The sequence below is a fragment of the Parasteatoda tepidariorum genome, chromosome 5, assembly GCF_982258835.1.
Source record: "Parasteatoda tepidariorum strain Cologne lab strain chromosome 5, Ptep-v5.0, whole genome shotgun sequence".
Lineage (NCBI taxonomy): Eukaryota > Metazoa > Arthropoda > Arachnida > Araneae > Theridiidae > Parasteatoda > Parasteatoda tepidariorum.
Genome location: NC_141759.1, coordinates 83,578,642 through 83,593,383, shown reverse-complemented (window position 1 = coordinate 83,593,383; position 14,742 = coordinate 83,578,642). Strand labels below are relative to the sequence as shown.

The 14,742-nt window shown below is 30.4% G+C and overlaps 1 protein-coding gene across 10 annotated transcripts in view; it reads right to left on the bottom strand.

Annotated features, from left to right (window-relative positions):
- Positions 1-14,742, bottom strand: part of LOC107451750 (uncharacterized) — a 107,986-nt gene that overhangs the window by 28,363 nt on the left and 64,881 nt on the right. For 9 of the 10 annotated variants that reach the window (XR_015433812.1, XR_015433813.1, XM_087164441.1 and 6 more), the window contains one exon: positions 1,024-1,970. Coding sequence is in view for 8 of the 10 variants with exons in the window: in XM_087164441.1 (XP_087020567.1) it covers positions 1,024-1,957 (934 nt within the window). In the remaining 2 variants the exon portion in view is untranslated. Of the gene's footprint in view, positions 1-1,023; positions 2,046-14,742 lie in introns of all 10 variants that reach the window. The other variant, XM_087164440.1, reaches the window with a different exon arrangement.

The window sequence follows — 14,742 nt, the reverse complement described above, 5'->3', positions numbered from 1 at the left end:
GTACTCGAACATTGCGATCCGCCTATGGAAATTTAACATAGTTTTATTCGAAACATATTATTTATAATTCAGAAACATATAGTATATACTAAATTCCTTCTGAAAGTAAGGAATGTTTTGATCTGACAAGTCGCCAATTCGTCCACAACTTTACACCGTCATGATTGTCATTCTAGTTGTTCACAAGTCTGAAACTAACAGTGAGACAACTTATGGACTGAGATAGTCAAAGATTTTGCGTTGGAATTTCGAAAGAACTGTGAGGCTTTGTCAGATGATAATTTACTTTACTCTTTAGAATGATCTTGATATCCAAAACGGCACCATAAATTGGTAAACTGTCACTATTTAGCGATACTGAACCGTGATGGCTCAGGGGATAGATAGTTCGCCTTCCAATGAGGTGAACCAGGATCGAATCCCAGCAATGGCTGGTCGATACGAATTCCGCACCCGGCTTGCACCGACCACAGTGCTGACAAAAATATCCTCAGTGGTAAACGGATCATAGGTTAGAGTCCCCTTCCCGTAGCTGCTCCAGCCAGCATTAGGGAACGACGTCTCCATAACAAGCTCTAAATATCTTCAAATAAAACAATTGTATTTCCTTTATTTTTCTATAATTTCTATTAAAATCACTATGTAATTCTCCAAGGCATCTCAGGTGAGTCTTTTTTGGCCTCTGGAAGGACTAATGAGCATTTTAAATTCAGCTGTTCCATCAAATTAGGGTTAGAGTAACCAGCGGCCATGTTTATATGATTTCCAGGGAGGCTTTCCTCCCCATGTAACGCAAATACGGATTAGTTCCATCAAAAAGTCCTCCACGAAGGCAAATTTATCGCAATACTTGATCCAGAAGTTCCCTTGTGTTCTGGATTGGGTTCAAAATTTCAAGGCTATGGAGGCACATTAGTAGTCGTACAAGGCACATTAGTAGTCGTAAACTTCAAAAAAAAAATTGGGTCGTCTGTTCAACGATGGTTATGAAATATGAAATAAAAAAAATATATCGATACTTACGATAACCAGGTCTTTGAGGAACTGGAGGTGTAAAATTATGTGGTAATGCAGGAGGTGGATGCTGAGGTGGTTGACTACTTCGAATACTTGCAAGCGATTCAGAAGAGTTAGAAGAGCAATATTTTGCTGGCAGTACCATATGAGAGGGTTTTGGTGGTTTTGCTGGAGCAGGACCCAGAGATTCTAAAGATGGCAGCTCTTTCCGTCTAAAGTTACAGTTACTTTTACAAATATAATTATCTGAACTAATTATATCACTTAAAGTATCGGAACTAGACTTTGACACTCGATTACTTTGAGAATTTATCACATTAAGCTGGTCTTGCAAGTTTGTTCGCGATAGAGAGCTTCTTGGCTTTGGTATCGGCGGTTGATTGTTTTTGTTATTGGCGTTAGTTGACATAGATTCATTTTCTTTAAGACTAAAACCATTGGAAAACATAAAAGAGGCGATAGTTTCGGCGACTACTTTAGATTTGGCTTGAGAATTCAGAAGAACTTGACTATCACTAATTGTTTTATTTCCATTAGTCATAATTAATTCTTGAGATTCAGACACTGCACTTAGCGTGGAATTAGTCCTAATTTGTTGAGACATATTTGTAGGTTTTGGTCCTATATAGGGTTTAGGTAAAACTTTATTTGGTATTTTCAAGTCAGCTCCATTGGTTTCTTTATTTATGTCGCCTTTAGTTGCGGAGTTTTTAGAAATTGGAAATGGCAACATCTTATTGGCATTGTTGAATTGTGGAGTCTTTTGTTCACGAATGATTTTTTCTTTTAGTGAGGATATATTTTCTGTCGTATCTACGACACCTTTCCAAGGCCTATTTGATAATTTACCACCAGGTGGCATCATTCCCATTAATGGATTATTTTTTTCAGAAAACATAGCACGCAAAGCTTGAACTTTTCCTGGCGAATCATCGGCCATGATTCACAATAACCTGTAAGATAAAAAAAAGTCATTAAACGGTTATCAAAAGTAATAGAATACATCAGGAAAAAAAAGTTGAATGTAGCTATTTTCTAAGAAATGTAGAATTTTCTAAGAATGTAGCTATTTTCTAAAAAATGTAGAATTTTCTAAGAATGTAGCTATTTTCTAAAAAATGTAGAATTTTCTAAGAATGTAGCTATTTTCTATAAAAATTTAGAATTTTCTAAGAATGTAGCTATATATTTTCTATAGGAAATGCTACTTATTTAAAAATAAATGCAAGTAAGAACACTTCTTAGAAATAATCTCTCCGCAATGATAACTATTTATTAACAGGTAAAAAGTAAAGAATTGCTGTATAGAGATGTCTAAGCTGACGTCACTTATTAATTACTTTTGGAAATCCATCTATGATAAATGAGTTACAAATGTAACCAATATGAATACATTTTCATAGGTATAAGAATGCGAATCGTTCAATAGGAATTAGTACAGACGAAAATTGATCAAATGATAGAGGAACACTGATCTAGTTCAGCCTCTGACTTGAACACCTTTGTTTTAGTTAACAAATAGTGGGAGTCGTAAGGAGTTAACACTTCCAAAAAAATGTTCCTACTGCCCTTTTTTTTCTCTCGAATTAATAGTTCCCGATATTACTGAAATTCAATATTTTTAAGTAATTCAACTATATGGAACATTATCGAATTTATTTTTTCTCATTTCACGGAATATCAGTTGGAAATTCACTCATCTCTCTCTTTTTTAACCGCTTCTCTTACCAAATTTTTTTTGGGAGGGGAAATGCAAAAAATCAACATATTTTTTTTATTTCATTAATTAATAAATACAAGGAACTAAAACAAAACGTATATACAAGTTTAAAGTTGAAAATTTATTTAATTATTTATTTAATTCTTTTTTGTGTAAAAACACATTTAATTTACAATTAGTTCACTATCCCGAGTTATTTCGGGCAAAGGAAAAAAGTTTAATATTAGTCTTTGTATGATAGTCTTTAAAACAAGGAACAACACAAAAGTGATAGTTTCAAAAACCCAATGAAGTGATACGAAATTTTTTTTTACTCTTTTTTTTTTCAATGTAAATTCAGCAACTATCGTATATGCAATCACACAAAATACGTCCCACAATCCAACAGCATGACTCCCAAACAAAATTTGGCAAACTTCCATGCACAGCAAATTATTATTATTTTATTTTATTTTATAACGGTCATTGAACAGCTGACCCAATTTTTATGGGTTTATGACTGCTAATGTTCAACGTCGTAGCCTTGTAATTTTGAACCCAATCCAGAAGACAAGGGAACTCCAGGATCAAGTATTGGGTGAAATGTCGTGGAGGACTTTTTGATGGAACTAACCCGCATTTGCGTAACATGGGGAGGAAAACCACGTAAGCTTGGATATTTTCACGTAGCTAATATTTCATTTTATATATTTTTATTTATTTTATAACTGTCTTTGAACAGCCGACCCCATTTTTTGGGTTTACGACTACTAATTTTCAATTTCATAGCCTTGTAATTTTGAACCCAATCCAGAAAACAAGGGAACTCCAGGATCAAGTATTGGAAAAAAATTTCCCTCGTAGAGGACATTTGATTTAATTAACCCGCATTTACATGGAAAGAAAGACCACGAGAACCTCCTACGGTTAGTCTGACGGCAAAGGAACTCTAACCCATGATCCGTCTACCACTGAGGATATTTCACGTCAGCACTGTGGTCGGTGCAAGCCGGACTCAGAATTCGTATTGACTGGGATTCGAACCCGGTTCGCCTCATAGGAAGGCGAAAGCTCAATCCCCTGAGCTATCGCGGCTCAAATTAGTATTATTTATTTTATTTATTTATTTATTTTATTTATTTATTTATTTTTTTTATTTTATTTATTATTTATTTTAATTTAATTTTATTTATTTTATTATTTTATTTTATTTCTTTATATTTTTTTCTATTTTATTTATTTTTTTTAAAATTTAATTTAATTTAATTTAATTTAATTTTATTTTATTTTATTTTTTATTTTATTTTATTTTATTTCTTTATTTTATTTTTTAATTTTTTTTATTTTATTTTATTTTTTTATTTTTTTTATTTTATTTTTTTATTTTATTTTATTTTATTTTATTTTTTATTTTATTTTATTTTATTTTATTTTATTTTATTTCATTTTACTTTTTTATTTTATTTTATTTTACTTATTTATTTATTTATTTATTTGCTTCCAGTTGAGTAAAAACGCAATAAAACAAAACATACCGGCAAATTCCGCCACATCCGAATTTTCTCGGGATAATAAAGATTTTCAATATATACATATCCAAGTTAACTCGGGCTAATCAGGGATGCGGTTAACACTCTCCTACATTATTTTCGAACTTTCACTTAGCAATGAGGAAGTTGGTCCACTTAACGCTCTGAAGAAGTAAAAAAAAAATTGCGCCAAGCAAACGCAATCTTCCTTCCTCTACTATTAAAAAAAGAAAATCAAATATAATGGCAAGATATGGAAAAAAGAAAAAGAAATAATCCAGGCCTCGAACGGACATCCGTTCAGATAAATTGTTTTCTTGCACTTCCAAACCAACGTCCAGCTTCCATATGAAGCAATCTTCAAGAACAAGCCATGATATCGTCCCTCACTTAACACGTCATCCGGCAAAACTGATGGAGCCTAATTGAATAATAGGATGGTCTCACACTTGATGACGCAATCAATCCCCACCGGTTAAGAATCATCAAATTTTATGGATCAAGATGCCCTCCCTAAGTTAAGTGATTAGGAAATAGACTCAACGGTGAGTTTTCTGCAATAACAATCCACAGTTAGTCAGAGTTCGGCATCAAGGCAGGGCACCCTAAAGCGCATTTTAAATTAGAATGTGCTATAAAAACTTTATGTGCTATAAAATATTATTGTGTACAATGCAAAGTTTTGTTTCGTATCATTGTAAGTTATATCATTGAAAGCGACATAAGATGATTAAATACAATTTAACATTGATTACCATACTATGAGTCAAATAATTATTATTAATTTGAGTTTTCAAAAAATCGTAGATAAGGAAGAATTTTTTTTTAGAAAAATTTTGAAAAATAAACCAAAACTAAGTAAAAGTAATAAATAGATATAAGTTTTAAAATGAAAAATCTTTATAACGTGACTTCGAAATCTTATATAATAATTTCCTGAAATAAAGTAATGATACATTTGTTTTCCGCAAATACCGATCAAATACCTTTGTTATAAAAATGCCAAAATATTGTGTTTCAAAATTAAATAAAATAAGCCGAAATATTGTGTTTCAAAATTAAATTAAATAAACCAAACAAAAATAAACCAAAATTAAATAAAAGTAATAACTATTTGCAAGTTTTTTAACTAAAACTTGAATTTGAAATCTTTTATAACATGACTTCGAAATCTTATATAATAATTTCCTGAAATAAAGTAATGATACATTTGTTTTCCGCAAATACCGATCAAATACCTTTGTTATAAAAATGCCAAAATATTGTGTTTCAAAATTAAATAAAATAAGCCAAAATATTGTGTTTCAAAATTAAATCAAATGAACCAAACAAAAATAAACCAAAATGAAATAAAAGTAATAACTATTTGCAAATTTTTAACTAAAACTTGAATTTGAAGTCTTATATAATAATTTCCTGAAATAAAGTAATGATACATTTGTATTCCGCAAATATTCCAGTTACCGATCAAATACCTCTGTTATAAACATGTAAAAATATTGCGTTTACCCTCAAAATTGATGGAAAACATCATAATTATTTAGACCCTTTATTTTTAATAGAACTCTGTGATCACAGGGAAATCGAAATCTTATATAATATTTTCCTGAAATAAAGAAATGAAACAATCATTTGTATTCCGCTAAATATTCCAGTTACCGATCAAATAGCTTTGTTATAAACATGTCAAAATATTGTGTTTCCCCACAAAATTGATTGAAAACATCATAATTACTTAGCCATTTTATTTTTAATAGAACTCTGTGGTCACAGGGAATTCGAAATCTTATATAATATTTTCCCCACATAAAGAAATGAAACATTTATTTGTATTCCACTAAATGTTATGAATCAAATACTCATGTTATTAACATGTCAAAATATCGTGTTTATACTCAAAATTGATTGAAAACATATTTTTATCTGACAGATTTTATTTGTAATATATGTTCACAGGGATAACATCAAATATTCAGAAAATCAATTGCATCATAGGGTGAAATGTGTACAACGAAAGAATGAACTTCGTGAGCAATAAATGTGATATGAACAATTAAGAGAGAAGGTAAAGATTTCATTTCAGATTCTAGATGCTGAATTTTTTTGTGATAAAAAAAGCACTTGAGTATGATTTATTACTGTATTCAGTAAAACACAAAGCTGTTGGCATTTATGTGTAGAAAAACGAGGTCGACGTGGATTTTTTTTTCCTCCAAAAGGCTACATAAAACGATTGAATTTTTCGATTGCTAGTTAAATTGATTTTTACAAATTTTTAGAGCTATTGTAACTGAAAAAAAAAACTGATGATGATTTGGAAACCAAAAATTATTGGTTTGAGGGATTTTTTACAAACTTTTAGTGCTATTGTAACTGCTTTAAAAAATGAAATGATAATTTAAGATACAGGGAATTAATTGTTGATTAGAGGGATTTTTTACGAATTTTTTGTAACTGCTGAAAAAAAAAAGCTGAAATGATAATTTAAGGCACCGGAAAATGCTGTTTAGAAGAATTTTTACAAACGTTTAGTGCTATTGTAACTGTTGGGAAAAAAAAAAGCTGAAATGATAATTTAAGATACCGGGAATTGTTGGTTTGAGTGATTTTTACTAATTTATATTGTGACTGCTGAGGAAAAAAAAGCTGATATGATAATTTAAGATACAGGGAATTAATTGTTAATTAGAGGGAGTTTTTACGAATTTTTTGTAACTGCTGAAAAAAAAAGCTGAAATGATAATTTAAGGCACCGGAAAATGCTGTTTAGAAGAATTTTTACAAACGTTTAGTGCTATTGTAACTGTTGGAAAAAAAAGCTGAAATGATAATTTAAGATACCGGGAATTGTTGGTTTGAGTGATTTTTACTAACTTATATTGTGACTGCTGAGGAAAAAAAAGCTGAAATGATAATTTAAGATACCGGGAATTGTTGGTTTGAGTGATTTTTACTAATTTATATTGTGACTGCTGAGGAAAAAAAAGCTGAAATGATAATTTAAGATACCGGGAATTGTTGGTTTGAGTGATTTTTACTAACTTATATTGTGACTGCTGAGGAAAAAAAAGCTGAAATGATATTTTAAGATACCGGGAATTGTTGGTTTGAGTGATTTTTACTAATTTATATTGTGACTGCTGAGGAAAAAAAAGCTGATCTGATAATTTAAGATACAGGGAATTGTTGATGAGAGTGATTTTTACAAACTTATATTGTAACTGCTGAGAAAAAAAAAAGTTGAAATGATAATTTAAGATGTAGAGAATTGTTGATTAGAGGGATTTTTACAAACTTTTAGTGCTATTGTAACTGCTTTAAAATAACTGAAATGATAATTTAAGAGACAGGGAATTGTTGATAAGGGGGATTTTTACGAACTTTTAGTGTTATTGTAACTGCTTTAGAAAAATGAAATGATAATTTAAGATACAGGGAATTGTTGATTAGAGTGAGTTTTGCAAACTTATATTGTAACTGCTGAGAAAAAAAAAAGTTGAAATGATAATTTAAGATGTAGAGAATTGTTGATTAAAGGGATTTTTACAAACTTTTAGTGCTATTGTAACTGCTTTAAAATAACTGAAATGATAATTTAAGAGACAGGGAATTGTTGATAAGGGGGATTTTTACGAACTTTTAGTGTTATTGTAACTGCCTTAAAAAATGAAATGATAATATAAGATACAGGGAATTGTTGATTAGAGGGATTTTTACGAACTTTTAGTGCTATTGTAACTGCTTTAGAAAAATGAAATGATAATTTAAGATACAGGGAATTGTTGATTAGAGTGATTTTTGCAAACTTATATTGTAACTGCTGAGAAAAAAAAAAGTTGAAATGATAATTTAAGATGTAGAGAATTGTTGATTAGAGGGATTTTTACAAACTTTTAGTGCTATTGTAACTGCTTTAAAATAACTGAAATGATAATTTAAGAGACAGGGAATTGTTGATAAGGGGGATTTTTACGAACTTTTAGTGTTATTGTAACTGCCTTAAAAAAATGAAATGATAATATAAGATACAGGGAATTGTTGATTAGGGGGATTTTTACGAACTTTTAGTGCTATTGAAACTGCAGAGAAAAAAAAAAGTTTAAATGATAATTTAAGATGTAGAGAATTGTTGATTAGAGGGATTTTTACAAACTTTTAGTGCTATTGTAACTGCTTTAAAATAACTGAAATGATAATTTAAGAGACAGGGAATTGTTGATAAGGGGGATTTTTACGAACTTTTAGTGTTATTGTAACTGCCTTAAAAAATGAAATGATAATATAAGATACAGGGAATTGTTGATAAGGGGGATTTTTACGAACTTTTAGTGCTATTGTAACTGCTTTAGAAAAATGAAATGATAATTTAAGATACAGGGAATTGTTGATTAGAGTGATTTTTGCAAACTTATATTGTAACTGCTGAGAAAAAAAAAAGTTGAAATGATAATTTAAGATGTAGAGAATTGTTGATTAGAGGGATTTTTACAAAATTTTAGTGCTATTGTAACTGTTTTTAAAAAAAATGAAATGATAATTTAAGATACAGGGAATTGTTGATTAGAGGGATGTTTACGAGCTTTTAGTGCTATTGTAACTGATTTAAAATAACTGAAATGATAATTTAAGATACACGGAATTAATAGTTGATTAGAAAGATTTTGTACGAATTTTTTGCAACTGCTGAAAAAAAAGCTGAAATGATAATTTAAGGCACCGGAAAATGCTGTTTAGAAGAATTTTTACAAACGTTTAGTGCTATTGTAACTGCTGAAAACAAGCTGAAATGATAATTTACAATGCCCGACTACCTTTTATAGAGCAATTTTTACTAAATCTTCAAAATTAAGATTTTTACAAATGAAAAAAAAAATATTTAAATTTCATTTCCATTTTCCCTGAAGCAGATGTTACAATTGATAACTGAACTTTTTCTTATAAAAATGTGTTTTGTTTCACTTGGTTTAAAATTGGGATCGGATGTTTGCAATCACCTGATATGAATCTGATACAGTAGAGGTAGCTCAATTGTCAAAACCTGGACACTCAACAAAAAAAAAAGGAAAAATTCTACTCTGTGAAAAACTGCTAAGTACCCTCCTCTAAGTAAGAGGTAAAAAAAGTTACACAATCCTGGCACGTCGGGTTTGGGGTAAGGGGTCGAAACTTAAATATTACTATCTAAACGAATTGGATGCTGTTTTCGATGTATTTGTTTAACGTTGAATTTAATTACCATGATAGTAGGACTGGTAGTTTAGAAGACAACTTTTTGCCTCTTACTAAACCTTCCAATTAGGTGAACTGAGTTCGAATCCCAACGACGTCTAGTCGATACGAATCCCACACCCAGCTCGCAACGACCGCAGTGATGACGTAAAATATCATCAGTGGTAGTCGGATCATGGGTTAGAATCCCTTCGGGCTAACCGAGGGAGGGTGTCATGGTTTTCCTCTCCATGTAACGCAAATGCAGGTTAGTTCCATCAAAGAGTCCTCCATGAAGGCAGGTTTCTCCCCATTACTTGATCCAGAAGTTCCCTTGTCTTCTGGATTGGGAACAAAATTACAAGGCTGCGGAGTTGAACATTAATAGTCGTAAACCCAAATATCGGGTCGGCTGTTCAACGACGGTTATAAAATAAAATATAAAATAGTTAATGGCTCAATAAATGATACCAAAGAGGTTTCGGAATTATTGAAAAGGGGAGAGAAGTTTGATTATTTGGACTATACCCGATAAAATAGAAACCCCCTTCTTATTTGCGTCAGAAGTTAAAAGTTTATTGACCCCTTAACGATCGGTTAATTTTCAAGAAAACGGTCATAAAAGTGCCAGTTTTTTTATAGACGTATATCATACACGTATTTGATTAGCTCTGTAGTTTAAAATAAACTAATTATCTACAATTACCTTAAAAATATCCTGGTACTGCCATCTGGTGTGTAAAATGAGGAATAAAATGTTTTCTCGGCAAAAGAAATGAATTAGTTTTATACTTATTGGAGCGTTACTGCAGAAAAGTCCAGCCCGAGAATATCACGGGAGCAAGAAATAGAGGGCGAAACCTCACCCAGTCATTTTCACGGGAATGAGAAGGAAAGGAGCTATAAGGGTTTGATTTGAATTAATATCAGAATATTGTTTTGATTATGCTGCAGTTAATGACATAAAACGTCAAGTACATAGCATAGCTGAAGCAGTCATTAATATTTTCAAGAATCATTGTTTCATTTTCAAGAATCAAGAGTGTGAGAAAAATATTATTATGGTAATCAATGGGATACCTGCAAGTGACGTAGTTTGAGTATCTCGATCTTGATTGGTTGTTGGAACGCGCCATTTGTTTATGTTAGCAGGTGTTCTTTTCCTTCTATTTCTCTATTTTCTATTCTATTCTTCTACTTCTATTCTATTTCTTCCACAAAGATTCTTTCTCAAAGATTTCAATTCTTTCTATATTTACACAGAGACTTAACACAAAGACGGGCATTAAGCCATGTGGAACTAATTATGCGTCAAAGTTGCCAGGTACACAAAACAAAAATATATCACAGTTACAATAAAATACCTAAATAAATAATAAATGTAAGTTAAGTTAAAGAAGTACACGAGAAAGAATTATATTTCAACTAATTCGATGTGCGATACGGCCCTGTATTTAATTAACTTGCCGTTACTATGTTAAATTTCTAACTTATGTTGAGAAACTTAGATAAACTTTAATACGCCATTTTGCTGATAAAATTTAGCTGGCGCTTACGTCATAGGTCAAATGTTTGTGTATGGGCAGTCTTCTTCTTGGAGTGCAATTACCCAATTGTTGTAAAACAAACTCAAAAAAAGTTTCACGTAGGTAGGAAATATTATTATTCATTCAGTAATTTATTTTACTTCATTTACAATTTTATCTTTATTTCATTTACAATAGACCATTCTTTTCGCTTCAAAACACCAAACGATATTAAACGTATCTGGAACTGAAACACCAAACGATATTAAACGTATCTGGAACTGAAATGAACTCATCACATTTTTTCCTCATTACGTAGAAAGTCCTTTATTCCTTTCCGAACAGAAAATTAATGGGGATTCTATGCACGCTTATTGACACGTGACCAATGAAGCAAAAAGGATTTTTCATTCTTTCCACACTCTCGAACACAAAAGAAAAGACAATAATAGCATTCTAGCCGTACCTCAATCGGTCGGATGGAACTTAAAGAGTCATTGTTGTCATAAAATTTGTTTGCACATATATTGTGATTGAGTAATAGACATACATCACCTGCAATATTAATAGAACACATTGAAAAAAAAAATCTAAAATATTTTATCGAAGTTTTAATCCACACTGTCATCTGAATAAACAGATTTAGAAGGTTTGAGAGATATGGATTTTTAAATCTTTATTTACCAGTGGATCTAAATCCCATCAGGAAAAAAATGTGTTATTGGAAAATTAACCACCATTCGTGTAAGTAAATTGCGGGGAGGGAAAAACTTAAAAGCATTTAATCGCGCTAGAAAATAATATGCTTGTTACTGCAAAAGAAATTAACATTAACGGGTAAGTTAATTACGAGGAGGGAAAAATATAATTAATCTAATCCCGCAAGGGGAAAAATGTGTTATTGCAAACAAAATTAGCATTTAAGCACAAGAAAACTACGAAAAGGGAAAAATGAAATAGTTTTCACCACATTAGTAAAAGATAATGAATTACAGCAAAATAAATTAACATTATTGCGTTTACTACGAGAAGAGAAAAATTAAATAGAGTTCACCACAGTAGTAAAAGATATTGAGTTACAGCAAAAGAAATTAACATTATGGTGTTAACTGCGAGACGGGAAATATAAATGGATTTCACTACAATAGTAAAAGGTAATGAGTTACAGCACAAGAAATTAACATTATTTTATTAACTACGAGAAAGGAAAAATTAAATGCATATCTCCACATTAGTAAAAAAATAATGAATTACAGCGAAAGAAATGTATTGTGTATAATACGAGAAGGGAAAAATGGATATCACCACATTAGTAAAAAAAAAGAAGCTACAGCAAAAGAAATTAACATTATGGTGTTAACTTGAAAAACTATATGGATATCACTACATTACTGAAAGATAATGAGTTACTGCGAAAGAAATTAACATTATTGTGTTAATTACGAGAAGGGGAAAATTAAATGCATATCTCCACTTTAGTAAAAAAATAATGAATTACAGCAAAAGAAATTTATTGCGTATACTACGAGAAGGGAAAAATTGATATCACCACATTAGTAAAAGAAAAGAAACTACAGCAAAAGAAATTAACATTATTGTATTAAAGCCGTGATGGGAAAAATTAAATGGATATCACCACATTAGTAAAAGATAATGAGTTACAGCAAAAGAAATTAACATTATGGTGTTAACTACGAGACGGAAAATATTAAATGGATATCACTATATTAGTAAAAGCTAAAGAGTTACAGCGAAAGAAATTCACATTATTGTGTTAATTACGAGAAAGGAAAAATTAAATGCATATCTCCACATTAGTAAAAAAATAATGAATTACAGCAAAAGAAATTTATTGCTAACTACGAGTTGGGAAAAATGGATATCCCCACATTAGCAAAAGAAAAGAAATTAACATTATTGTATTAACTACGAGAAGGGAAAAATTATATGGATATCACCACATTAATGAAAGATAATGAGTTACAGCGAAAGAAATTAACATTATTGTGTTAACTACGAGACGGGAAATATTAAATGGATATCACTACATTAGTAAAAAAATAATGAATTACAGCAAAAGAAATTTAATGTGTATACTACGAGAAGGGAAAAATGGATATCACCACATTAGTAAAAGATAATGAATTACAGCAAAATAAATTAACACTATTGTGTTAACTACGAGGAGGGAATAATATAAAGGATTTACTCCCACAAGAGAAACGAATAAGTCTGATAGTTTCATCTGAGTGAGATTATATTCTGAGTCATGGCGATCATGAACAGGCAGAGCCAAGTCTGGCCAAGAACTCCACTTTTTCATGCGAAGTGAAGAAAATTATGTTGGCTTAAACGGAAATAGAGCCAAGTTTGATATCAATGCTGCGTTACGATACAAGAGTTAGTGACCTCTGATGTTATGCACGAGATTAAATTAGTTTTGGACAATATCGATTTAGTAATAGACGGCGACGTGTTAGATTTTTAATGCCAATAACCCATGAAATATTTTGCGGTTTGCCTGATGGCAATAGATGATTGGAGTGTTCTGGTAAGGAAGCAAAACCAATGTGCCAATTCTCCGTAAAACAAAAACAATAATTATTTAATATCTGTGGGTTTCAATTTCATACCTGTCAGCTTTTATGATTTTAATCTTTTCTAACGGTCATGATTAAATTTATTTAATTTAGTCGATATTCGCTTAGCTTCGAAAACACTTATTTTAAATTCCCTACTTTCACTTCATCTTTTTTTTTTTTTTTTTTTTTTTTTTTTTTTTTAAGTTTCATTTAATTTGGTTGCGTGTTTCATTCTCTTTTCATTTTGAGTATGTTTCACTTCATTTTGTGTTCGAAAGCATCTACCTCCAAAATGAATTGAATTTAGGTGATCTTGTTGTTGAGTTTTATTTTGAGTTCAAACAAAGCATCTTTGAATTTAGCTTATTTTTGTGTTTAATTTCATTTTCACTTCATTTTGAGTTCAAACAAAACATCTCCAAAACAAAATTAATTTTGCTTATTTTGTGTTGAATTTCATTTTGAGTTCATGCTGAGTTTCATTTTCACTTTATTTTCAGTTCATGCCAGTTTCATTTTCACTTTATTTTCAGTTCATGCTAAGTTTCAGAGCATTTGCTCATTCGTTTTGTCCAGTCTATTTAGTTACATTTCAGCTTTTTGATATCGATAGTAATGCATAATTATCGATATTGATTTGTGTATTAGTAAGGTTCATTTTAGAGTTTCGATTATTATAAAAATTATTGTTAATCAATAAAAAATATTAGTAAAATCAATAGTTTAAATAAAGTATCTCCAAAACAAGTTGAATTTAGGTTTGGATAAACCATTTTTCAAGTATTTGTTTTTAAGTATAATTTGCAAAAGAACTATGCATTTAAATAACTTGGAATGAGGAAAATGTGATATAAAAGCATTAATTCTTAATAGTTCCCTTAGGCTTATCTGAGTTTTCGCGGGCCACAGTCTGGTTCAAAATTCGAATGAGGCCTGGGGTATGCTTATATGATATAACCTATAAATTATTGTGAACAGAAGTATTAAATGTAATGAAATATAGCTCATTAAAATATATTTATGCTATTATCTTAAAAAAATACAAATTTTCGACATCATTAAAAAAAAAGTATCGCTACAAATCATTGCTATTAAACAAAAAAAGTACCAATAAAAGTGAAATTTAAAAAATTAAATAAATAATAAATAGTAGAAATAGCTTTTTCTTGTTAAGCCTAAAT